We start from the raw sequence: 26,600 nt of genomic DNA, 5'->3' as shown, positions 1-26,600 counted from the left end.
GAAATAATAGCGACTTGTCGAACACATGTAATTCAATTTATTTGGGATGTTTAGTATAATAGTTGTAATCAATCGATTTGGTTGAGATGTTGCTCAAATTCCCTAATTTCTATCTCACATAATGCTTCATCTGGATGCTTTCTGGTCGTTGAGTTCTCACATTTAATTCCAACGAGCAGTAATGTTTTTATAGAGATACTTTAAAGCACCTTTAAAGCGGAACATTCATTATTTGCGTACATTTTCTGGTTGTAAATATTAAATATAATCGATCACCATCATCATTCATCGAATTAATGCGCTTCGCCAACGCACAACAAAGTGCTGCTGCCTTCGTCATCATCGTGGCTGAATTAAAAAAAAAAACAACACATTTTTCCATTTTTGTTCACCATTTTATCATGATGCTTGGTTTTGAAGACTAATTATTCTACTTTTTTTCCTTTCTTGCAGAGCTCCGGTATAGGAGAACCGAGCGTTTATCATGCCTTAGTAGTCATATTTTTGGAATTTTTCGCCTGGGGACTTTTAACGATGCCTGTCATAAATGTAAGTATAGTACGGCGCTGGTGACGAATACTTGTAAGTGAATGGGGACCTACTTATTCCAACTACGCGCTTTAGTGGCATAACAGGAAGGCAAAGGCAATAGGCACGGTACGATAATTTGCGGTAACAGTTACAGGATGGTCTAAATTGTATTAGACGTAACGTAACCATTTCCTAAAAATAGATACCTTATATAACGCGCAACTACTCACTACCGTGTTGGTTGACTAAATGCAACAGGAGTTCCTTCATTCATATTTCTTTGTTTTGTATCTTTTTCCCCCCAAAGGTTCTCAATCAAACCTTCCCAGATCACACCTTCCTTATGAACGGGTTGGTAATGGGCATAAAGGGCATACTATCATTCCTGAGCGCTCCACTGATTGGTGCCCTTTCGGACGTGTGGGGCCGGAAATTCTTTCTGCTAATTACGGTGTTTTTCACCTGCGCTCCGATTCCACTTATGTCGATCAACTCATGGTAAGTGTAGGCGGGCTGCAAGGATAAACACAACTGTGAAGTGATGTTTAATCTTTTCTACAACTTTTTTTGTCTGGTTCTCCAGGTGGTTCTTCGCAATGATCTCAATCAGCGGTGTGTTCGCGGTAACGTTTTCCGTTGTGTTTGCTTATGTAGCAGACGTTACGACAGTGGAGGATCGTTCACGAGCGTATGGTCTGGTGTCAGCCACCTTTGCCGCTAGTTTGGTACGTATCGGCTGACTTCCTTGCATCTCTAGACTCGGAAAAGGATGTAATTTAATTCATTTTATATTTTAGGTTATTTCACCTGCACTCGGAGCTTACTTGAACGACAAATACTCGGAACCGTTAATTGTAGCCCTGGCCACGGCAATCGCTGTGCTGGATGTGTTCTTCATTCTGGTGGCGGTGCCGGAAAGTTTACCGGAAAAAGTACGACCCAGCTCATGGGGAGCCCCGATCAGCTGGGAACAGGCAGATCCGTTTGCGGTAGGTGTCTTAACATCGATGCAGAATTGGAAGATTTATTTTACATCATTGGCTTCTCCTTTTTCCGTTTAGGCGCTCCGTAAAGTTGGTCTGGATCAAACGATTCTGATGCAGTGTGTTACGGTGCTGCTCTCTTATCTGCCAGAAGCGGGACAATATTCGTGCATTTTCGTCTACCTGAAACTGAAAATGCATTTCAGCTCGATCGATGTATCGATCTTTATTGCTGTCGTCGGTATACTAAGTATACTGACGCAGGTCATCCTAGGTGATCTAATGAAGTAAGTTTTTCGGACGAAAATAACTGAAAAAAAACACCTAACTAACTTTTGGTTTCTTACTCTCTCCCCAGGGCACTTGGTGCAAAGCGTACAATAATAATAGGATTACTGTTCGAAATGTTACAACTGCTTTGGTATGGTTTTGGCAGTCAGACATGGTAAGAGGAGCGCACGTGGTGACGGAAGAAAGCAAAACATGTGCAATAACTAACTGAATGATTTATTTACGCGTGCTTTTGGTTCATGCAGGATGATGTGGGCAGCAGGTATCCTTGCTTCATTAGCGTCAATTACGTATCCGGCGATCAGCGCATTCGTGTCGATACATTCCAACCCGGACCAACAAGGTAAACATGAGAAACGTGGAAAGAACAACTTCCGAATAGAAGTAACGCATGTCTTTGTTTCTGTCGCTTTTCTCCAGGGGTGGTCCAGGGTATGGTGACAGGGATGCGCGGCCTCTGTAACGGTCTAGGGCCAGCAATGTTCGGCGTCATTTTCTACGTATTTCACGTCGACCTGAACGACGAGCATAATGTGGCGAGCCATAGTCTTAACGGAGCCGCTATTGGTGCTGTGGCTGGTGGAGGAGTTTTCGACGGATCCGATGCAAAGTTTGTGCGTAACGAGACGCTACTCGGCGGCTCGGTGCACCATCACATCGAGGACGAGTACTCACAGCTAATGCCGGGCCCTCCGTTCGTGTTCGGGGCGCTGATGGTTATATGCGCCATCGCCGTGGCAGCATTCATTCCGGAGACGCCAAGCGATACGATCCGGCGGCCATCGGGTGAGAAGAAAAGTAGTTATTTCAGCTTCCTTTATCTTTGTTTTCCTGTATCTGTTCGTTGTTGGTTTCGAAGCGTATGGACACTTTAACAACAGTAACATCGACATATTAACAAAGGGATTGGTTCTTGTGCTGTAGGATGCCTTTCTTAAAGGCTGCATAATCCATCGACTAATCTACTAACCAATTCATAATGTATGTCTAAGGTTCGGAGCACCTGATCGCTCTTTTTTAGAAGAATTAATTGAAACATTTGAAGTATATTGTACAAAATTGTGGCCAGTAGCGTTTACTGTGATGTCTCGTATTCAAATGTGGGCCGGTGTTATTAAATTTCGTCCTTTCCATGAAGCAACGGTATTTCCGGTTTGCTATCAATGTTTTCCAGTATTCCCACTATTTCCGTTATTTTTGCTTCTTTTTTCCAACCCATTTTCAGAAAGCGGCTATCGGAGCCAAGACAGATTGACCGTTCTTATTGGAGACTGATTAGCGCGGTGATAAGCAACGGGCGATATACAACAATTCGATCGCCCAAAGAAAGAGGGAACAGAAGAAACGGACAGAAAAGTGCGAGCATAGACTTTTTCACGAACCTCACCAAACCATTAACACCAGCCATTGCACTCTTTGCTACCCTTTGTGTGCCGCACTTAGCTCACTGGATAGTTTGAAACATTGCAAAAGTATCCACCTGAATTGCTACCGACCCTTGTGGAAGTTGTGTGTTGGTTATGAATTCATTTTACTTTTCCGTTTTATTACCATCATTAACACACCCACTACGAGGGAATACTTATCCCAGCAAAGGCGGTTTGTTTTGAATGTAATTATATTTTCCTTCGTCTTAGTGTCATAAAACTCTTCTTAAACGTCTTCTTCTTCTCTCTTATACTATATTGTAATTTATACTGCGCTAGGGACCACTAATACCACGATAGTAGTAATCACGATTTCATCTTATCTATATCCTATTTGCTTTCTACTATTTCTGACATTTATATTGTGCAGATGTGGCAAAGTTCCTGTCATTCTTAGAATAGATACTACAATTGATAATTCTTTTCTCAACACCATTGCAACATATTGTGAAATTTGAAAGCTCTCATCATATCATTTGATTGTTAGCTTTGTGTGTTAATATATTCTTCTTACCAATGCCTTGATACGTTATACAACTTGCAACAGTAGATAATGCGAAACGATCTAACATTGCCTCAGTAAAGCAATAGATTAGCCACTGAATCTGTATGCTTAAGCTATGAACTGCTGAACAACACTTTGACTTTAACTATTTTTCAATTTTATTCCTTGTGCGAATTTCTTTCCTATTTGTAGTATTGTAGACAATATGCAATATATTCCTTGTACAAATACTATATAGTACTTACGTAGCAATATTATTCTCGATTCATAGCAGTACTAACCATCCTATTCATTTTCCTTATTTTGTTCGCAGGGCTCTCGTTGGATGTCGATTATGAATACGAGCGTGGGCGTAAGGTAGCTGGCCCACTGTCACCACTGATGCACCAGGACTCTGCTCAGCTATAGTTGTGTTGAAAGTAACTTAGCACCCGCTGCACGTTGGTGGTGTTACGCGCTCGCTATAATCCTAATCGTCGTCATCATTAGTTTGTACAATCTAGTGTAAGCAGCAAATGAAACACCTTTGGTAACACTGAGAAACCGAGAATGGATGTAGCGTGCAGGAAACATGTAAATCAAGGTCTAGGCAGGGTAGCGTTTTTGGTAACGTGGCGGAGTGGTGGTATGTTGTTGGCGGAAGAAATGTGTGCTGTATAAAATGTATTAATCTGTTTGCTTTGTTTCGGACTATGAAAGCTCATGGCGTTCCCCCTGTGGTTGTTACATAAAACAGTATCGTGAGTTATTGTCACTTAAAACCATGATCTGTTTCCTTCAATGGCTGGTTAAGGTTTCTCTTTTCATGATTTGTTTTATAAGTATTGTTTGTTGAAAAGAAATATTTGTTCATGTGTACGGTTCTTTTTTTCTATTTTCTCTATTTTAGATTGTGTATGTGCATGGTGGTTATCGACCAAAAGTGTACTTTTAAACGATTACTGATTTGTTAGGATGGAAAGCTTTAAACAAAAACCCAAACTGTGTTGTACGGTACGAAAGTTTTGAAACATATAACTACCGCTCTGGCAGTTGTGGCACAACGAACCTACATAGGACCGTAACGCTTTTAAAGAATTTTTCAAAGTATGTCCAATTGTTTTCCTTAGTCTAGTCAATTGACGGACACACTTAACGAGAAGATGTAAAAACACACAGCTGATGCTGGTATTACCGGGTTTGGGATTACCTTCACGAACACTAACTAATTGTGCGTTATTTTCTAGCGTGCGATATTTTAGTGTTGATAGTAAGGAAATGTTTTGGTGACGGAAGGAGAATGACGTGTATAAATTAGGACTGAAAGTGGAAATGGGTATATAACGCGCGAGGAAGAGTATTTTTGTCCGTGGTTCGCTTAGTCTACGACAAGGAAACCGAGTGATAGTAGGATAAGATTATCGTTTAGCAAAAACAGGAAGGAGCGTGGAAGGAGAAACAAACGAGCAGCTAGTGTGTGCGTGTGTGGAAAGCAACAAATCAGAACGTTACAGTGTTACACATCTATCCGTAATACCGAAAAACAAAGGCACTACCATTAGGTTTTTTAGCTAACTGGAGCATATGTTAAGTGTACTGTGTAAATTATGTTAAAATAGAATGTTTCAAGAATTTAAGGACATCGTTTGACTTTGATTCGATTTAACTGCTGCATCAGAAATGCGATTGAAAGGAAGATGATTTAAATTCGTTAATACCGGACACAGTTGAAGCAAGTCAGGAGCCTCCCAATTCATTTGCGGTCATGTGGCAGATGTGTGTCGTCAATGGCATGTTTACCTGTATGCAGTAGAAAAGGTGCAAAGAGATTTCCTTTATATAACACCGCCAATAGCATCCCAAGGTGTATGGCATCAACAAGTTACTTTTGAGTATCAATGCGTACGATAAGCTCATGATTCAGGTTGAATATATGTACAACTTCATTAGGCACTACGTGTTGGGAAAATTGTTTACGATCGATTCGTTTCCTCCAACACAGATAAGAATAATGCCATACGTATCTGCAAATTGACATACCAGCACGAAATCTTTAGTGTAATATAAGAAAACATGTACATGTCAGAAGTAAAAGCAAAAAACCAAGTTACATAGCAGTACCAGAATTAAATCCAGAGGTAAATAAAATAGTGATAGCCATGTAAATGCCACTCGTCGCCGTAGGGCAGAACATCGTACACCGTTACGATGATCTTAGGCCGGGCATTTGTAACAAAATGCAATGTCTGATCTTGGATGATCGTGACTGGATCTACTAGGCGAGACACACTGTTAGTCCAAAGATTATGAATTAACTTGAACTACTAGCGCTAGAGAGTTAGTATTACGCATAAAAGCATCAAGCGTTGCGACGAGCGTTTTAAGATACAAATGTCGCGGAAAACAAATGTTGCAGCTGGGACACATGTCATCTAAGCGGGCAGATAAAAACAAGTAACAAAAAAAAAACAATAAAATACAAAACCAACATAAGTAATGGAATCTAACATACGACAAATGCAAAGGGACGGTAGGGGAAATTAGTTCCATTTGTTTTGGTCCCGAACTTCTCTGCATGCAACGAAATGATCGAATTGCGTTGAAATGAAAGATGGCGTTTGTTGCATAAGGAACGGCGGTAACTAGCTGCCGTAACCTAGCCCGAAAACTTTGCGCGATATCACACAGTAGGAACATGTTTTTTGTAGTGTCCAGGAAATACGTTTTTGGGAAGCAGAAAATGCAAAACATCAATCAAAAAGCAAAGCGAATATAAGCTGTTGTTAAACCGTTTTATCTTAACTAGCCCTTTTGTTTTCTATCGGCTAGAAACGCTACTTCATCTCTGCGGTCTAGCAGCAGCCTTTTATGGTGATGCAAATAAATAGAAACATTCTTTCTTACACACTTGACACACAACACACATCCAGGCGTTCATGCCGAATCAACAACACCAATGTACTGAAGTGTTGCTAGCGTGTCCTTATGTTTCCCCCCCCCCCCCCCGTGTGCCGTTTACGATACGCTTTTCTACGCGGCTCTGTTTGTGAACCATTTGTTTTTGTGTTCATTATCTCGGGAGAACACTTGTGCAAGTGAAGGTACCGTAGAGGCATAGAGAAATTTGAAAATAAAAGCCATACGCGGGCATATATAAGGAAAAACAGCGAAATCAAAGCGTTACATACATCCTTTTTTCTTTCAATATTTTTCTCTCTATCTCTCCCCAGCTGAGCTTTTCGAAAGCATTTCAAAAGGCGAAAATGATGGAGAGGAGGGGAGCGAGAAAGATATTTGAGAGCAAACGTAGAACAGCCCAGTTAAGTAAATTTGTAAATCGTAAGACAACAAAACCAGGAATAAGAAAGTATGCGATGAGGAGAAAAACCGTACCGAAACCGTACAGTGGAAATACAGAATCTAAACCGGTTAGAGAAACCAAGCTGTAAAACAATTGTAAGGTGATAGTAGCTGATGGCTGATAGTTGTGTTGGGTGAATGTGTATAGGACGAAGAATGGAAAAGGTGGGTGTGCTAGGTTAACCCAATAACCGTGAACCGTTGAACGTGTTGAGAACGAGAAGGGAATGGGTAGGCAAACGAATGAAGAGAAGAAGTGAAATAAATATTGGTAAAATAATTTGAACAAAACTGGATAGCACATTCATCGTGAAAGAAGAAACCATAGTTTAGAATTAAGAAGAAGCGCATTTTGTTAAAGGAACGTTTTTTTGTCATCTATATTTTAGTTGATTACTGCAGCAGGACAACATCGGAGGTGGCCTCGATCCAGGTCAGGAAGGAAGTGGTACGGGCAAACACGGACGGCCAGTTAAGTTCGCATCCGAGAGCAAGACCGAACGAGACGACACCGAGCTGAACGGTGGTTCCGTCACGCACGATAGTCAGCGGACCACCGGAATCACCCTGGCAGGCACCACGGCCGGAGTCTCCCGACAGACAGATGTTCTCTGGCTGAACCACACCGGGGAAGCGCACCGAGCAGGCGAGGTTGGTTTGGATTGGGTTGTTGACGTAGCGCAACACATCCGAAGCCTGTTGGATCGAGTCGGCGAAGCGGCCGAATCCGGACACGGTACCAATCAGGCCGGCGAAATCATTACCCACATCGCTGAGACGTGGCAGCGTAACGGGCTGGATGCGATCGGAGAAGGTGACCGGCGAGACAACGCGGACGGTCGCAATGTCGTAACGGATTAGAGTGGGGTTCCAGTTCGGGTGAAGGTTAATTCCGCTCTGCTCGAAAGCAATGCGCACTTGGCTCGGTTCGTTTGCGTTGGTGCGGTCCTGAGCACCGTAGATCACGAGACCATCGGTAGCAACATCCACGCAGTGGGCAGCGGTCAGAACGTAGTTAGCGGTCAGCACGGAACCACCGCACAGACCGGTACCACCGGCCATGTTACTCAGGATCGCGACCTGGTACGGGAACTGGCCGGGTTGGGCGATGTAACCGTTGACGATGCGGGCATTGCCACGTGCACTGGATGGCATGTTGCGCACCTCCGTCAGGTACTGCTTCAGAATATCTTTCGGCAGACGGCGCATGTACTGGGGCATGCGGGACATCGGCCGTACCTTCGACCAGTCAATATCGTCGGTGGCCACAACGGCACACACGAGCGCAAACAGCGCCAACAAGGAGAACTTCATCTTAATTACACACACACGCACGCGAGACGATCGAACCGTACCTTTTGCAACTAGTGTGCCGTTAGGCTCCGGAGGGTTGTATTTATAGCTACCGTGAAACGGGGCTACTGGCAATAATAAACGGCTATCTCAAAGTTTCTACACTTTGGAGCCGTATACGTATCATGGCGACCCGCGTTTCCTCAAGATAAGATCATCTAAGTGCGATCGTACGACTGATGCTTACAGTTGAAGTTTAAAACCAGCCCTAGTACCCTAGTAGAAAACGGTTCAAATCTTCCGTACGACGAGGGAATACATATCTCGACTAGCATTATTGGGGTAGCTTAAGAACGGTACGATAATGAATAATCTCGTTCGATAAGCGTTACTACAAGATGATATTTGATACTTTTGACGCAAATATCGAAGGCAATCTACTGGTTATTCCCGCAGATAAGAATAAGCTATCCGAATACGCTGAAAGCATCTCGAACATTATTATTTTACTTATTTTGCAAACATCGTGCGTATCGTTAGGAAAGGCAATATGCAATTGTTTGTTTGTTGTATGATGTAACATAAATTTATTACTTAAATAGGTAGTAATTTATATTTTATCCCCATCACCCTCATATTAACAGTGAAGAATTGTAATTTGAATTGAAAATTTCGTAATAATTGTAGTCGCGGTGGATTCGATTCTCATTTTTGATACTTCCGACTCCCGCCACTAGGTGTGCTGCAGTCGGAAACATAATTCGAGCAGATGTCAGTCATCAGAAACTTATTCGAGTAGAGTTCAAAACGGCGGTTGGCATTTGATTGTGTATGGACTTATTTTTAAGATTTATATTCAAAGTGATTTAATTGATACAAAATTACCAACAATACTTCACAAAAAAAGATCCATAATGTTGAAGATTTTACACCACCCAAAACATTGGCCATTTCTATGTTATCTCAGTGTCATAATCACCCCTGCTTTCCATACTCGCTTGGTGACCTTGATCTCTTGCCCTTATCAATTTGTACTCCTAACGAGCTTCGAAAATGTTCTACGCCCAAATCGGGATCAACGACACAGGCACGGTGAACGATAAATCGGTGAAGGACAAAAATAAATCCGATCGGTGTGCAAATTGTCGATGAGAGAATTTGTTTTCCCACAAGCGCTACCGTTACAATTAATGAATGTAAACCAAAATTCGGTCATATCAATGGGCGATGGCTTCGGCTTATCTGTAGACTGATACCAAACCGTGACGCCGTCTATATCACGGGATATCCCTTTTCACACCAAAATATCCGTCTAAACAGTCGATTAGACACCGATAAGCGTTGTTTTACTTGGAAGTAATCTGTTTTGTGGTAACGGACGAATTTGGGCTTTCTTTATCAGATTAATCGAAATTTTTGTCACGCAGCGTAACGCATTGCGTGGGCTATATAAGAGCTACAAAACCCCTTATCGAGACATCTTAGTTTCGTTCGTTGAGACAGGAAGTGGTTGACCATGAAGCAGATTGTGCTACTGTTGGTGGCTGTTTTGACAGTGGCGGCGTATGGAGCAAGTCTTCCGACGATCGATTGGAGCAGAGTGAAGCGGGTGGAGGAGCTAGACCACTATTGGGCCCGTTTGCCTCCCGAGCTGCAGGTGTATCGGAATGTTTCTCGACCGGGTGGTCGCATCACCAACGGACTGGAGGCACGTCCCGGACAGTTCCCTTACCAAGCGATAGTGTTGAGCGAATTCGGCATGCTAACAACCATGTGCGGTGGTTCCGTGTTGACGCAAAACTTTATCCTCACTTCGGCGCACTGTGTAATGTTCGATAAAGTGAACATGGCCGGAGGTGGAACCGTCATCGTCGGTGCACACAACCGACTGGAGGTAGAACCTTCGCAGCAACAGATACGGTTCGGTAACAGTGGCATCATCGTTCATCCATCGTATACCGTCAGCAACTATCGCTTCGATCTGGCAGTTATTCATCTGAACACAGCTCTCCGATTTACGAACTACGTCCAACCGGTACGTCTTCCCGGCCTGACCGAGCAGCGGCAGTTCGATGGACTAATTGGCACGATCTCCGGGTTCGGACGGACAAGCGATACGAACTCCGGATTTGCCACCATCCTGCAGTACACGGTCAATACGATCATGAGCAATAGTGCGTGTATCAGCCGGTGGGGAGCATTGCTGATAGAGCCGCAAAATGTGTGTCTTTCCGGGGATGGGGGCCGCTCGGCATGTACCGGTGACTCGGGAGGTCCATTGACGATTCAGGAATCGGGTTTAACGTTTCAGGTCGGTGTAACGTCGTTTGGGTCGGCCGATGGGTGCACGCGCGGTATGCCAACGGTTTATGCGCGGATTACCTTCTTTATGGATTGGATTAGAGCCAACTCGGACTACGTTGATAGTTGAGCCGGTGTAGTGTGAGCTTTGCACCGGGTGCGATTGTGTGATAACGTTATGAAATTGTGTTCCTTAGACAGTGGTCTATGTAGGTTAGAGAAATTACGAGTTCCTAAAGTATAGTTGAGGTTTAAGACGGTTTGTCAGCAGTATTTTACCTTTTTTGTCTCAAACAAATGTAATTCATATAACAAAGTATTTTGATTATTTAAGCTAGTTTTTAATATCGTCCAGCAAGACTGTGTGGTCTTTGGAGCATGGACCTTTAGCAGCTCGTTGTATTGAAAATAAAAAAAAACAAATTCATATCAAACTTACACACCGTTTCGGTAACACGCTCTATTTCAGGTGCGCAAGCACCGATAGCGGCACCTCGCCGGCAGCTCATCAAACTTCGGGACATACTCGAACCCGTCAACGCGTCAATGCCAAAACGCGTCTTCATAAATTCGTACCAAGGGCACGGCACAAATAAACCTGCGGCGGGCACCAAGCCTAATCCCATCGAAACACGTTCGGCCAGCGAACGGGGGACATAATTCTCGCGGTGATCTTCTACACCTTGCACTCGTCGTACCAAAGCGGCAGTTCGCAGCTATTACTATTTTTAACGTCATACTCAATCTTTCCAAAGCAAAAGTGTTTGCTGCGTATGGACACGGGACGGACATTGATTGTTCACCGTCGTCGTCGTCACTCATCCATGTGACGGAAGCATTCGGAAGGGAAGTCTTCCCTCTTAGCTAGAATAGGTTAATCATCCCGTACGGTTAGTCACACACCGCTAGGGCGTTTCAATTGAAAGTACACAATCATGACGAAGCGTTTTAATTATAAAGCCCAACCGTCGGAGCTGTGTTATCTGATAAATAAGCACAAATAATGGTGCATTATTGTTGTTAATCACTCTCTTTCTTTCGAATATTTATCTCCAAACAAAATCATCCATTCTGTCCGACGACGGGATATGTTTCTCTTTATGTCATTCCTTCCCGATGTCACGCTGTACGCTTACCGTGTGGGACATGAATGCGTTTCCCAGCACACACACACACATACACACACACGGACACTCTCTCTCTCGCTCCCTAAAGAAACACATATGTCAGTGACATTTCCACACTCAACACACATGGATGCGTATGCGCACTGGTAGGCCAAGGAGCTTGCGCAAGTGCGCTCACCAGCAAGCGGTCGGAACCCCCTCGAATAAAAAAAAAACCCCATCCCGAGCGAAGGGCCCAGCACGGACGGAGAGTCATTAAAACAGTCCCCACGTTAACCGGGCGCCTTCAGTCAGAAGTCAGGACTTGAACAGGAATCGTGCGCCCGCAACAGGTTAGAATCGGGATCGGGGTCGAATCATTGTGATTTGATTGTGCTTGTGTTGTAGAAAGTTTATTAAATTTTTGTTTTCAACTGTCCTATTAGGAACCGTTCCACGTGTACGACAGATTGTTTTAAATCCAGTGAGAAGAAGGCCAATATTGGAGGTGATCTTAGTGTAGCTCTTGCAAACGTTTGCATATACCTTAGGTAGGTTTTCTGATTGGTTTTAAAAGTGCTAAATTTATTTAGTTGAAACATAAAAGTTTTAGAGAGAGAAAATCCAAAATGTGATAAATTTATAGCCGTCAGTGGAACAGAAATGTAACCTTTCAATCTATTTTGTGTGCCAATACAACTTTCAAGTGGAACCGTCTTTGACTGATTGAGTGTAGACAGGAGGAAAGGGAATAAAAAAAAACACATCGAAAATAAATCGTCCACTACGAATCGAACATTGGACGATGGTTCTAGAGCTCACGTAATATTTTTACTTTATGATCTCACATACTCGATACGGGGGTGTTCTTTTCTTTTTTTTCCCTTCACTTTTGAATCGTTGGCGCCTTCATATGGATTTTAATGCAGTCGTTCAGCCTAGACAATCATTTGTCCATGGGAAGAAAATCGGTTCATTCTTCTCTTTGAAATATTTACTGCCAGTGAAACATTTACCAGATGTAAGCGTATTCTTGTGTTTGTGTGTTTGTGTTTGTGTTTGTGAGGCCACCTGAAAACGGAACGGCAAAAATGGAGTGAAGCCAACGGTGCATTACTATTTTTAATGTGCAATTCACGGGACCACCTGTACGCCAAAGAGTGCAAACTTGTGCCTAGCACAATTTGCAATGTTTATTATCGCAGTTGGCGGTGTGGTTTTAAGTAATGGAGAAGAAAAAAAATGTATCATGGAGGCGCCTGGTCATTGAATTGCAAAGTAATGGAGACGCCCGGTCGTTTATGCCAAATGTGATGGAGGCGCATGGTGTTTTATAGGATTTCTTCCCGACACGTTCCCGTTTCCGAACGCATTACAATTAAAACTAATTTTACGATATACAATGCGTTCTGAGTACAAAGTTTAGAGCAGTAATAACAAAGCAACACCTACCTAGGTAGGGGATACGATCTAATTATTTATCTCTTTTGGGTTTCACGTGTAGCCGTGCGCACCCATCACGAGCAATTACTTGTCACCTTAACTAATTTTAGTGCTGCCTCCGTCCGTGGAATGCATTAGCGTTGCGTTGGGAGAGGTTAGGATAACATACGAAAAGTACGATTCTAATCTGAAACAACAACTCCGCGCACCGCTCACAACGTCGCTAGAGTTGGTGACGCTTTTGGTGTTTAAAAATCACGTTCCTCCCATTTGATGATGGCACACACACACCGATCTCAAGGAGGTGAATGAGACTGTTCTTCCCTGCCGTACACCACCAAAAAGGCGGCATATTTTTGGGCCGGCGGACGACCGAAACGTGTCGCGCTTGATGAGTGTCTATTTTCGATACGACGTAAACCTATCGTATTGCCTCTCCCAAGCTGGGCAAACCTGGGACGGGGTGACCGCATTGCCCCGGTATGGCCGAAAATTGGGGCCATAAATGCTCTCAACAAACCGGTCGGTAAGATTTCTCTTCGGGTGATCTAAGTCAAGGTTTAGGAGGATGGTTTTTGTGCGGTGGTTGCGTGCGATACGCTGTGTGTAACGCTTTCCCCGCGAAAGACGATGCCCTAAATCGGTCTGTTGCAATGTTCCTCACTTTTGGCGTTTATGCAGCCGGATGATGGTTTGGGTTTTTGAAGATTGGGTCGCCTAATTAAGTGCTCCGTTGTCGGGCAAGCGACAGAATGAGTGACAGAAGTTCTTGATGCAGTTGCGGGACAGACAGAACGGTGTAGGTGTTGTGCGCCACTTCCCGGTAGGAATCTTCAAAAAACGAAGGATGCAAGATGCATCATCGCAACGAAAGGAAAAAGGCACGGAGACGGAAGGCGCTATTTTCAGCTACGTTCCTTTCAAACTGTTGACCCTATTCTAGCGGCGTACGAGCTGCTGCGGGGGGTAGATACGAGTAGTGAGTCGCTTTAAATAGCTAGGAAAATGAAAATAATTCATTCTATCGTGCGAGCACTTGTACGGTACATTGGCGTTGGAATGCAAATTAATTAGGCCAGCATCAAATAAACAATTCCCGCTTCTAATCGGCCAAAACGCACGGGTGCGGCATTGCTTGTGTATTTACCTAAGACATACTCCCTAACCTTGCACATGAAGCCAACAAAATAGCCACTGGCTTTGTCTAAAGCACTTCCCGAGTTGACAGCTTCCCGAGTGAATAATTTTAATGACAGACTTCTTGGGGAAGAATTTCGTTTATTTATTTGAATGTGTTTATTTATCAGCCTGCGTCTTCAACGCTTTCCAGTTGATGGAGAAATTATTTCATCGGGGCTTGTAGGCAAACACCTCGGTCCATTGCACTGACGCACGATGAATGGGAAAGCATAAGCAAAAAAAGGAAAAACCTTCGTCAATCGTGGTGTAATAATAATCACTTCCAGATCCGGTCTTTGGGCGAACCAAGAAGAAGGGAGCTACACTATGAGTTAGGGGTAATGAAAACAAAGCTCCCCGTCAAGATCACAAGGTGGTTGTTTATGTGACTTTACGCATTACGATTTGCCGTTTTAAACAATGTACACCAATGTGGCTTAACACGTTGGTCGTGAAATGTTCATGGTCAGTGCGCTCGAAGGGGAAGGTAGTTGAACATCGTAAATTGTGGAATGTTTACACAAGCACCGATCGTTGAACGTGTGTGAAAAGGGATTTGGTCCCCGCAACATGCAAAGGGACAGTTTTTTCTTTGGTTTAGAGAAGTATGAAACACTTATGTGACGCTTTAGAAAGGGAGTCTTCATGTGAAATATATTTTTTAAATTGTTTTAATATGATCGAAATACTACTTAATCATTTTATATACTGTAAATGGAAGGTTTATATACGTAACTAAATTTATTTAAATTTATGTTACTCCTTGTTCGATTCAAACAAAAATGAAAAACTAAATTCACTCACCAATATGATTGTTTTCATTTTAGGTAAACTAACTAACTAAACCCCACAGTCACAATGAGTGCTCGCAGAGGACTTCGTACGCGCGTATATGACGCCAACATGAGCATGGTGGAGAACAACTACCGGGCTGCCCTGGAGCGGCTCGAGAAGAGTCGTCGCGCACCGTAAGTATTACCATACGTTTAGGCCTTTTGAACCGGATCACCCATAAAGTTTGCTGGGATGGAAAATGTGTTAAGCTCGTCGGCCATTTCACTCGCAAACCAGCTGTCGTTAACGATCAAACCGGGGGTGGGTGGGGCATGGTTGTGGATGTGGACCGAGTTGACATCAGTACGACACAAAAACAGATCGGACCTGAGTTGTTGGGGGACGATGTAAAACATTAATTTCCATCCCGGCTGCCATTTTTCAAGGTTGATTGCTTTACACTTTTCCGGAGCTTGATCTTGAACTTTCATTTTCGTCACCATCTTCACACACACACACAGGTCACTCGATCGGGATGTGAAGCCACGTGGCTCACCGTTCGTCAGCCGGTACGACTTTAACGGTGCGGAAATGGATGACGAGCTGCAGATCGCCCGTAGCCGTGCGGCCAAGGTGATCCACGAGAAGTCGGTCATCGATCAGCGTGCGGAGCAGTTCCGCAGCTCCAGCCTGGCACCGGCACCGGTCAGCTCGGCCCTAGCGCTCGAGGGCGAGTTCGACGATCAGGTGAGATTCAGACGGTTTCTGTTGCGTCGCTCGTGGGTCAACCATGACAACAGCGTCATTTACGTAATACCACTGCCGAGCGATGCGAGCTACTTCCCGCGTTGCTACTACGACTACTACTCCAGCTGCTGTTGATAAACTCCCAGTTTTTGGGGGCGACCTTTTGCAAAAATGCTCTCCATCAGCCGTTTAATTTGAACCCTTTTTTACTTTTGTGTGGTGTGTGTTTTTTTTTTGGGGCGAAGATCCGGCCGAAGCGGTTCTTCGTGCTGCAACCCAGGACCTCAAACAAAGCTATTGAGTGTTAGTTTTTTTTTACTGCAAATTGTACGAACTGTAGTCGTTTTATTCAATCCACAATGAAGCGCCTACAGTTATGCAAACTGTACAACAAAACTACATTTCTACTAGCTTTCCCGCAAACTTATATGTCCTTCTGTTCTAACAAACCTATTTAGGCCCCCCCCCCATCCATTCTCCTCTCCTCCTCTCTACGTTACGTGTCGTACTAATGCTACTACCAAACTTGCGACGAGATTCAAATATGTTTCCAACGAGTTTTCTGAACCGGACAAAGGTTCACACAGGTTGAAGCTGGATTGTTTATGCGTTACCTGAGTTCTACGTACAAGTGACATTACATTTAAATTAATTACAAACAGTTTTACGCACCTGTCAATTTGGTTAGGAAATCGTTTCGGAAGTGTGTGTCGTCACAGAATTTGGAATGTTGTAGCTTGCGTTGTGATAAAAGTATGCTCTTTTTGTTTTTAGTACAACCAATTGATAGGCACAAAACAAACGACGCTTTATTGCAAAGCGAAACTAATTAGCGAATCGAATTGATATTACCCTCTAAAAAGGTTAGCGATAAAGGAAAAACAAACAAAAAAACAAAAGGGAGAACATTGTACGCTTGCAAATGTTGCCTGCCGCAGTAGTATTGTCCTATTTTTGGAATGTTTTTAGTTAGAAAAAGTAAACAAATTTACAAACAAAAAAAGAATATATACAATAGGTAGTAAGAAACGAATAGAGAAGTGACGAAATGAACTTACAGTAGTAAAAGAAAAGCAAAATTAACAAGTTTAGATAGATCTTGAACTTTTAGAACAAAATTTAGAACAACAAGCTATGGAAAAGAAAGGCTGTTTCCGTTTCGATGCGTACTGGAACGATCGTTGTCAGTAAATCGTTAGCAAAATTCGTCCCAACAGTGTGAAATCGTCCCTCGATCAGTCCCGAAACGTGTTTTGTGTTGTATCCCGTCCATCATCCCGGTTTTTTCGGTTTGCAAGACGTACGTGAATAAAAATGTGATATGATTACGGACCAGAGTTCCGTTACCACAAGCACACCCTCCCCCCGTCCGTGTTAGATGTTTCTGTCCATATTTTTCGGCTGCTCGTGTGGCGATCGGTACGCGTAAGTTCTTGATTCAGTTGATCATTGCTTGGTCGATCGTGTTAATGCCAATTGCCCCATTGCCTTCTTACACCATAGTGCCATACCATCCGTTTTTTTGTTGTTGCGTACTGTAATCCAATCCCATCTCATGAGTGGCTTTTTCTTTTCTTTTGGAGAATGTGATCAATTTTAAGCGAACTTTAATGGAAAGCATTAAAATTAAAGGAAGCATTAGGAAAGCTTCACAGTAATAGTTTGGTTGAAGAGAAAACAAAACAAAAAAACAACAAATTGCTGGAAACATATTTAATCAAAATTGTTTGTTCTAAGTGCATGCCATACTACTAACTAACATTCCTCAACATTTTAACAATAAGTTTTTTACTGTGTGCATTCATTTTGATTTGTTTATTAATAATATTTCCTTTGCAGTGCTTATTGCATTCATTACAATATAAAAAGCGCTTATAATGATGGTATCCGAAGAAATGAATGAGAAATATTTTTTTCTACTCCAATTCTTCCTTCAAGTATCCTTGGAGGACCTCGAAGAGATGCCAAATACGGAAAGAAACTATTTCTTTGCAGTTTCATTTCTACAAGTATAACAAAAAAGAACAGGAGAAGAGAAAATACCTGATCGACAAGCCATAATGGCCTCATACCAACAGTTCCAAGCGACTATCAACAACAATTCCGTTTCGCAGACAAGGTTGAAACACTTTAATTTGCTTGCTGATCTCATCGCACACGACCGACCGATCGTTTGTAGTGTGGAAATAACTTTATTCCTCTACGTCCTCTCTTCAAACGGGTCAAAACAAAGATTGATGACAGTGGTTTTGTTTTGGGTTGTGTCAAACAAGTGCCTTGACATGGTCTTCATTGACGTACTTTACAACCGAAAAGGTAGCCTTGGTCCGTTACCTTGTTGACTTTGCAAAAAGGTTGTTATCATATTATAAGTAGGGAGAACATCCACTTTAACAGTGCTTATTATAGCACAGTTTAATAATACTTCCTGAGCGTAGATCGGGAGCCAAAGAAAAACAAAAAAAGGGAACATGAAAATTTGTAGTAATTATTTCCAATGACACCTTATCTAAAGCTGCAAACACTGCACTGTGGTGTGATGATAAATGTGCATTCCTTCCTGACCATTCGACAAGCCAATTCATTTGGCCCTTGCCAACATTTTGACCATAATTCCCTCAACACAAGATCGTCCGACGACGACGATCGTGTTGCTCTTTTTGCGCGGGAATAAGAAATAAATTAAACGCGCCTTTTTCGCTAATGTTTGCAGCAACTCACAATCAGCTGATTGATGGTTGGCAGATATTTTGTCACACGCGTGTGACTGAACCTTGAGGCATCGTCTAGCGAGTGTTCAAAAGATTGAAGCTGACTCAGTACCTTCGTACTATTCGGTACCGATGTTAATACACAAATTGTGTTTTTCTTTGTTATTTTTGGGGGAGAATTTTATCGCAAATATTGTTATGCCACCAGTCGTGGGATGAGTAAGGTTTTATTTTCATTTACCCGCCCTTCCTTCCTGCATCCGTTCCTCTTCCACCACCTTCCTGATAGTGTCCGGATTCTCTTTCAAACCGTACTGCGTGTGTACTACGAACCGTGGCGGTAATTTTAAAAATATCCTCCCCATCGAGGAAGAACGCGGCTTGCTGCCACGTTTAGGCCGCGGCTCATGTCACATCCCGATACACACAAACACTGCGGGAGGGAAAAACGTTGCGTTTAAAAATAAAATCTCGTCAAATGGCAAAGCGGCACTGGCGAATCCACCCGCTGGTAATTATATTGTACCGTGAAGACGGGAAATTCGTCAACATTCTTGCCGATACTGATTGTTTTGCGTGCAGTTCGGTAAGGAATGTGCCGTTTGTATTGTCTTTTTTTTCTTCGGATGGCTTTTTAACGTGTTGTCTTTGGGTGTTACGTGGCGTTGATTTGAATCCTGAATGGATGACTAACTTAAACGACGGCAACGAGACATTACTGCACCGGGTAATTACCCGGTCATTGATGATGTTACGTTGTAAGCAGTGATGGGGGACATTTTATGGTCCTTTGTTTAATTGCCTGCGAAATTTAAACACTCGGTAAATGTTTCCGAATTAGATCGCCTATCATTGTTCAGAGGAGTTTTTTGATAATTAATAATCCCAAATTTTCATTACTCTTAATGCAATATAAAGATTTTGCTGTGTCGGTGAAAAAATACGCCATTAGAAATGTTAGCTTCAAATCCGCTTTAACGCTCACTCTGTTTCTTATTTTTTCCGTTCCTCCGTTACAGGTCCAGGCAACGCTAGATCGTATTCGTGCCAGCAAGAATCTGCTCAGTCAGCTGCAGTCGGACGATGCCCTGGAGTCTTACCGTACCGAAGCACGCTCGAAGCTAAGCGAACAGACTGCCCGCAAGCTGGCGGATAAGCTGGCAATGGTAAACAGTGATGAGGACGAATTTTCCTCCAGCACCGGTATGACGGCACGCAAGGCACTCAAGGTAAGGGAATGGTTGACAGTGGTGCCACACTAAGCAAAGCGCCCTGTTTTCTGTGCTGTTTTATTTCCCCCACCCCCATTATGCTCAAGGAAGTTATGCTCCAAAGAGTATTAAGTCCTCGTTCCATCATTTTAACGACACTCGAGAGTGGTCGGTTGCGAGAACTAACTGCGAGAGGTACAGAGAAAGTGCAACTGGATATGAGGATTGAATTGTAGGTTGTAAAATATCTTTTTAGTGAAATAAGTGACGATCCATTTTATGAGATCTTTTAGTCTTACTGACTCTTATTGTCTAGCATTTGAAAGTATGTAATTTTAAGTTAAATTTTCGTCAAAAACGTTTGAACAAACTTGCGGAATTCGGATGCTGAATTTTCTTTCTAATAGTTACCGTACGATTGGCGGGATTTTTAAGCGAAGAAGAGGGATTTTTTTTATTTGTTTTTCCTTTTATAACCTTTTCTCTGAGTGCCCACCGAGTGCCACCGGCACTCACAATACGACAGTTGCTGAAACTTGACGAAACCAGCAAACTGTCGGTTTATACCACTATTGTGATTCTTGTGTAAACAACGTTTGATAGGCATGAGTTGAATTGGAATACATGCTCGAATATACTGCTCGCTCTGCCTAACTATCAATCCTGTATAAGCGAACAAGAGGGCTAGTCTGATCGGCAAGGACATGAAACGAGATCCGCCTCTGCTCAGGAGATTGGAAAATTTATAGTTTTTTTTTTAATTTTTCTATTATTTTTTATCATTTTTTTATTTAAAGCATTATTTCAGTGAAGAGAAACTTATTGCACGAATTCGCATTAAAATTTATCGAATTTAAAATTTTTGCTAAATTTCCCCCAAAAAAATCGTAAGGGGTAAGCCTTATGAAATTTTCGGGTTAAAATTTTTTTAATTTTTTTTTGTAATTTTTTATACTTTTTTTAGTTTAAAGCATTATTTGAGTGAAAAGAAACTTATTGCCACCAATTGGCATTAAAATAAATCAATTTAAATTTTTTTGCAAAATTTCTCAAAAAAAACCTAAGGGGTAAGCCTTATGAAATTTTCGAGTTGAAATTTTTTTTTAAATTTTTTTCTTATTTTTTATTCTTTTCTTCTTTTAAAGCATTATTTGAGTGAAAAGAAACTTATTGCAACAAATTTGCATAAAAATAAATCAGATTATAAAATTTTGTTAAATTTCCCAAAAAAAGCCTAAAGCCTTAGGAGATTTATGCCGGGTCGAACTGACTCCTAATAACGACTCATTCACTCTGAGTTGTCTCACTAAAAAGAGTTGTTATTCCAATCTTTAATCTATACCTCTTGCAAAGCTAGTGTCAGAAAATCATGTTACCGAAATTCTATCCCAAAACGTTTATCAACTTAAATTTCCGTTCACCGATTAACTTTTGAACATCAAGCATACTAAACGCTTCTGTATCTGTATCGCTGCTTCTTTTTCCATTGCTTTTTATTTCTTTTCCGGTTTGCGTCCATATCCATGTTTCATGTTCCTCTACACGGGCCCATTTACTTCCCCTATCTACATGCTGTGCTTTGTCCATCCTATCCGATCGTCGGTTTGCTGATGATTCCTTTTCATACGTCTGCAGTACAAATATCGCAAATATCTCTCCCGGGACTAAGAACACGAGGCCACGGATTGTGCATCGCCTGGAATGTGTGCCAGGTGTGCATGCCTAAGCATCCATACCACTTGTATATGTCTACACAAAACAAACTCCTGTCGGTGATGGATGAAGAACGTTGTTTTTTTTCTTTTATAAGAAAGTTGTTTCGCGAGTTGCATAGCTTTAGGCGTATTTTCTTCCCCACGGAGTTGCATTAGTTTAAACATTTTATCATACGCCTAAAAGTATGCAATATCGACACAACGCGACAAACGTTTCCTATTAATCTGTCTACAACAAAAATCGCCTGGAAGTTTCTGCTTTCTAAGTCACACAAACACACACACCGCATTCATCCATCACCCGTTCATTGGAAGGTTTAAAGCGAAGGTTCCCCATTTTGACGATCCTTTCCTCTGTTTTCCTTCCGTCCCCGTCAATCGCACCGTGCAACGAAATTGTGAAAACGTCAACTGATCAGATCCGTGCCAGCACCGAAACGTCCTCAGTCGCCAAGAGCACCCAGGCGCTGAAGTGGAAAGATGAAACGGCCGAATCGTACGCCAGCAAGCGGGCCAGTGCAACGAAGGCACGGCTGCAGGACATCGACCAGGAGATTGAGGAGTTCGAGGCCAAGCAGGCGGCTCGGTCCCGGCGCAATGCACAGCTGAAGCAACTGTTGGCAGAAACGGCCGCCCAGGATATTGTTCCGGCCAGTCTTAGTGAGCACGCCGACGGTATGAGAGTGACGACGGGTGTAATGAAGGTGAAGACAACGCAGAAGAAAATGGTCAGCTTTTAAATTCGCCAGGAAGAAGAAGAGAAGGGGGAGAGGGATTGGGGGGAATATGTCCTAAACAGGCACCGTGTGTTGTTTGTTTTTAGTTTCAATCTCTTTCATACTCGTGTAATATGTATTTTGTGTAATACGTACAGATGTAGGGCCATCTAGCTGGTAAGATTTTAGTTTCTATCCCGTAAAGAAAAAAACCTGAACGGACTGTCCTATTCGTGTCCGGTGGGAAGGCGAGAAGAAGTGAACGTGCATACATGCAATCTTTGATATATAGTGTGTAAAAAGTGAGAAGCAATCTGGTAGGAAATTCGGGAATCAAATCGGCCACAATCCGATACAACAAATGGATACATTTTTCTTGTGAAAGACAGCAATATATTGTAGGAGGGGAGGTATCATCAAGCCGCCGTGCGCCGTGTGTATTGCGTCTCGTGCGTTTGTTTTTTTATGAGTTTGAAAACGTAAAAAAAAAGATGAGAACGAAAACAGTTCGCACCCACAGGCGAACAAGGCGTGCAAGCGGGGCCGTACGTTCGTTCGTGTACATCCACTAGAGTTTCTTTTTTCTACACCATGATGATACATACGAAACCAGTAACCCTAAGTTAACCGATGTGAAAACATGATACATAATAAATGATGTTTATTTACTCGTGTCGTGTGTCCATGTGTTTTTCAATTGGTGTTATGCGGATTGTAAATTTTGAGAAGAACATTAAGAGGATTGTGATTGATAAATGCCAAGATGGATACGTTGGGAAAGGAGAGTCACTTGCCCCTATAATAATCGGTGACTTATTTCCTTGAAAAAATGAACAAAATCGAGTTGAAATGACCTAAATAAGGCTGAAACTAATTCAAAAATAAGTTATTAGTACTGTACTAAATTAAACGTCACAACGCATTTTAGCACACATGTGTCTATGCGTCACAGCTATTGCATACCTTTAGGGGCTTTTCGTTGCTTTCGTCCTTCTGCTCGGACACTACGCACCATTCTTGTTACCTGTGCTGTGGATGTAAAATATTGCCGTGAAAAACACAAAATGGCAACTGTCGTGTGTGCACAAGCAATTGTATACATCATGACACTTTCTTTACGTTCCATTTTAAATCCATGTCATCTGAACTGTTGGACCGTGAAAGTGTGTAAGACGAAAAGGCCCTGTGTACGGTGAAACTAATGTAAACGATTAGCTTACGTCGGTCGGATTACATAAATTTACACCACACCAGTTGCTGCGTGGTGAATTAACAATGTTATCCGCGGTTGGTGGGACTTTAAATAAAACCCGTCTGCTGAGTGAGTTAAGTGGCGGTACTCGAGCCGTAAAGACAGAGATGAAGTGTGTTGCTTGCAGGTTACTTGCACTGCAAGTCCATAACTTGCAATTTACCATGTTTCGTACTAAATTGTCTCCTTTTTGCGTCTTTAGTATGAATGAAGCAACGCAACTGGCACCGTATGGCAAACATCTTTAAAGCAAGATATGATGATGAAACCATTTGTCGCTAATAATTCATCCACTAATATGGTACACCATTAGTGAGAAAGTACAAGCCAACCAAACGGCAAAAAAACAGGCCGTTATTTTTAAATGAAGCAACAAGAAAATATCGTTCCCAAACGATCAGGTAGACCAGGTGTATCGCTGACGAATGATTTTGATGAAATACTTCATTTTCTTTAATGAGGAGCTATCTGAATCACTCTAGATCTTGTTTCGTCATCTCATCATATCGTTATAAAATGTAATTTACGGCTTGATACGATACGAAATAGCGTCATGTCTGCTTAGTAGAGTGAGTGTTTACATTCCAGTGTCGGGTTAAGGTCACGATCAATTTTGTCGACATCATGGTAAGGGTGGCTCGTGTGTCCATTTGGAATTGCATTTGAATTTATGCCGAAACACACATTGCTAAATTTAATGATTGACAACAGCTTTAGCACTGGAGTTGCTATTTCACCTTTTAAAAAGAGTAACAGCATTTGATTCTTATGTTGTATTTCAACATTTTTTTCCCTGCAGAAGAGCACAGGGTATCTTACCAGTCGACACATGCCAGCTGCCGATTGTCAATGTACATCACACTTTTCGGTATGCATTACAAACAAACTGAACCCAATCCTAAACCAAAACATAGGTCAACCGTGTGTATGTAACAAAATGCTTAAAATGATGTCCGTTTCCTTTATATAATCCCTTTCGGGCAATTGGTGTAAAGTTGTAAATGAAACATGTTAAAATAAAAGAAGAAACATGCATGGCATCAATTTATTCACATCCATCACAGGGTACACATTCCCTGACCGGAACGAAGGACGGGTCGTGGTCGATTCGGCCTCTCCTTGACACTGACGGCGAAATCGAGCACTGGCCGTCCCAGGCCAGTGTCCTCCAAAAATAGGACATTTTTGCGTCACCTTTAAGTGGTGCTGTACGAAAGTAAAGCGAAACAATCGATGGTACGCTTTTAGGGCTACAACGCTACGGCACAGCTGACAGACCCAGTGTGTGCGAATAATTTCCGGTGACTAATGCACGGTATAGAGCTGTGCGTGAGATGTTATTGGAAAATGTTTTGCATTTGTTTTGACAGCAGAAATATGGTTTTGTGTTGTGAAAATGGTTCTGCGGAGTGTTCTCTTAACACTGCTGCTCTGTTTGCTATGCCAACGAAGCTCGTATTTTTGCGATGAAATTAATAAAGAAGAAAGAGCAATATAATTTTACTATATTCAGCTTGAAGGTTGCTATTTTGCTTTTAGTTTTTTATTGATAAAATTATTTTATTAAAAATTCCTCCCTGCGATGGAGACGCCTGGTCTTTCACTCCCCGCGATGGAGACGCCTGGTCTTTCACTCATTATGGCCAGCCGATCATCGCATTTTCACATCGCATTAAGTCAGCTAATCCATCTATACATTTTTGATGATAAAAAAGTCACACAGCGCATCGGACAATCAATTTTCTTTCGACATCCACTTTCCCCAAAAATAAACATCGTTAAACAATCACACAAAAAAAAAACAATCGTTTCAACCACCTTCACATTCGCGGTGAAAGCACCTTTGTCCTCACAGTTTCGGCCCATGTCCTCGGACACAGGGCAGAGGGCTTTCGTAAAGCCTGGCGGCCGATAGGGCCAACCGAACCCAACATGCATGAATATGCACCACGACCGACGTCGACATTCGGTCGGAATTTGGCGTGCGCAAACCGAAACTGTGTGCGCGCCGGATTTCGGGTAAAAGAATAACGCGAACCACAGCCGAAATAAAAAAAACAGGCAAGACCGGTAAAAATAAGACCAGTTAATTTTACCTCACGACTTGCGGGCCAACAAATGCAACCCCAGCAATGTGTGTTTATGGGCCAGCTGCAAAACCGGTGCAATCGTTTCGAGAAGGATAGTTTTACCGCGTCTCCGTTCCGTTCCATACGCCGGGCCGAGGTACGCAAATCTTGATGTGAATTCTTTGAATAATCCCGTCGCTTATATCATCATCCGACTTGGTGCTTTGTAGTGCGTGATGATGAGAGCGGTCGACCGTATGAGTCGGATGATCGGCCGGACTACCGGATTCGACGATGATAGATCGGGCCAAATGGTTACGGCAAGCGACATGAGGTGTACCCAACCGTGGATGCATCACAGCATGGGACAATGAGCGTGGGTTGGCTAGTTGGGTTTTCGGCGATATAAACAATTTATCGCTATTTGTTGAATTTTCGCAACCCGGTGCTAATTAGCCACCGTTTGCGAACAATAAGGAAACGATTTGAGTCTCGTTTGTTTCTTTTGGTTGGTAAAAATGCAATTAAAAAGCGAAAAAAAATGATGCCTAATGAGTGACTCAAAATGTAAATTCCTTGGTAGCAAACAAGCCAGAAATTTTTCCGTCTTGTGATGTCCTGTATTTGTCTTTGGCTGGCAAACTTTTTCTAAATCTACAGACATCAGTGTATAACACGGGTAAAATGACCCTTTAATATTTGATTGCAGCTTTTTTGTCTCCGTTGACAGGGGATTGCATACTTTCAGGAGTTTGTTAACGATTGCTATTAGGATATTAAATACAAGAAAAGAAGAATATCAGACTTTGAGGGATGATTCAACGTAAAAATGGTGAATTTGGAGAACAATCGAATATTTTCCTGTTGGTTAAATATTATTGAAGTAAAAAAGGAAATTTATTGAATAGAAATTGGGACTTTAAAATAAATCGGTAAACGTTTTCCCACTGTTCGATTTTACGATTGCACACTTCCGTCGATGAAAAGGGCCACACACCGGGTACCGG

At 42.4% G+C, this 26,600-nt stretch overlaps 3 protein-coding genes across 12 annotated transcripts in view; 2 read left to right on the top strand and 1 right to left on the bottom strand.

The window, feature by feature from the left end:
- LOC125768631 (hippocampus abundant transcript 1 protein) overlaps positions 1-7,367 on the top strand; it is a 30,294-nt gene extending 22,927 nt beyond the window's left edge. For 4 of the 8 annotated variants that reach the window (XM_049436584.1, XM_049436581.1, XM_049436585.1 and 1 more), the window contains 9 exons: positions 454-549; positions 839-1,029; positions 1,115-1,256; positions 1,329-1,520; positions 1,593-1,801; positions 1,873-1,959; positions 2,051-2,148; positions 2,226-2,603; positions 4,051-7,367. In XM_049436584.1, coding sequence (XP_049292541.1) covers positions 454-549; positions 839-1,029; positions 1,115-1,256; positions 1,329-1,520; positions 1,593-1,801; positions 1,873-1,959; positions 2,051-2,148; positions 2,226-2,603; positions 4,051-4,145 — 1,488 coding nt within the window. In that variant the 3' untranslated portion in view covers positions 4,146-7,367. Of the gene's footprint in view, positions 1-453; positions 550-838; positions 1,030-1,114; positions 1,257-1,328; positions 1,521-1,592; positions 1,802-1,872; positions 1,960-2,050; positions 2,149-2,225; positions 2,604-3,030; positions 3,418-4,050 lie in introns of all 8 variants that reach the window. The other 4 variants (XR_007418928.1, XR_007418926.1, XR_007418927.1 and 1 more) reach the window with 4 other exon arrangements.
- Positions 7,368-7,418: 51 nt separating this feature from the next.
- LOC125768632 (brachyurin-like) lies at positions 7,419-8,613 on the bottom strand. The gene has a single exon (XM_049436587.1). It carries the CDS (start codon positions 8,388-8,390, stop codon positions 7,470-7,472), a length of 921 nt encoding a protein of 306 aa, XP_049292544.1. The 5' UTR covers positions 8,391-8,613; the 3' UTR covers positions 7,419-7,469.
- Positions 8,614-9,743: 1,130 nt separating this feature from the next.
- On the top strand, positions 9,744-22,940 carry LOC125768633 (uncharacterized). 3 transcript variants are annotated; one of them, XM_049436588.1, is made up of 6 exons: positions 11,998-12,129; positions 12,223-12,327; positions 15,226-15,366; positions 15,694-15,919; positions 19,650-19,859; positions 21,976-22,940. In XM_049436588.1, the coding sequence occupies exons 3-6, from the start codon at positions 15,257-15,259 to the stop codon at positions 22,294-22,296; spliced, it is 867 nt and encodes a 288-aa protein (XP_049292545.1). In that variant the 5' UTR covers positions 11,998-12,129; positions 12,223-12,327; positions 15,226-15,256; the 3' UTR covers positions 22,297-22,940. The 3 variants fall into 3 exon arrangements, 2 of the variants coding, with proteins under 2 accessions (XP_049292545.1, XP_049292546.1); XM_049436589.1 differs by lacking the exon at positions 12,223-12,327 and having other exon boundaries at positions 12,014-12,129; XR_007418929.1 differs by lacking the exons at positions 15,694-15,919; positions 19,650-19,859; positions 21,976-22,940 and having other exon boundaries at positions 9,744-12,129; positions 15,226-15,243.
- The last annotated feature ends 3,660 nt before the right edge of the window (positions 22,941-26,600 follow it).

The sequence above is a fragment of the Anopheles funestus genome, chromosome 3RL, assembly GCF_943734845.2.
Source record: "Anopheles funestus chromosome 3RL, idAnoFuneDA-416_04, whole genome shotgun sequence".
Lineage (NCBI taxonomy): Eukaryota > Metazoa > Arthropoda > Insecta > Diptera > Culicidae > Anopheles > Anopheles funestus.
This window is presented reverse-complemented; position numbering and strand designations above follow the sequence as displayed.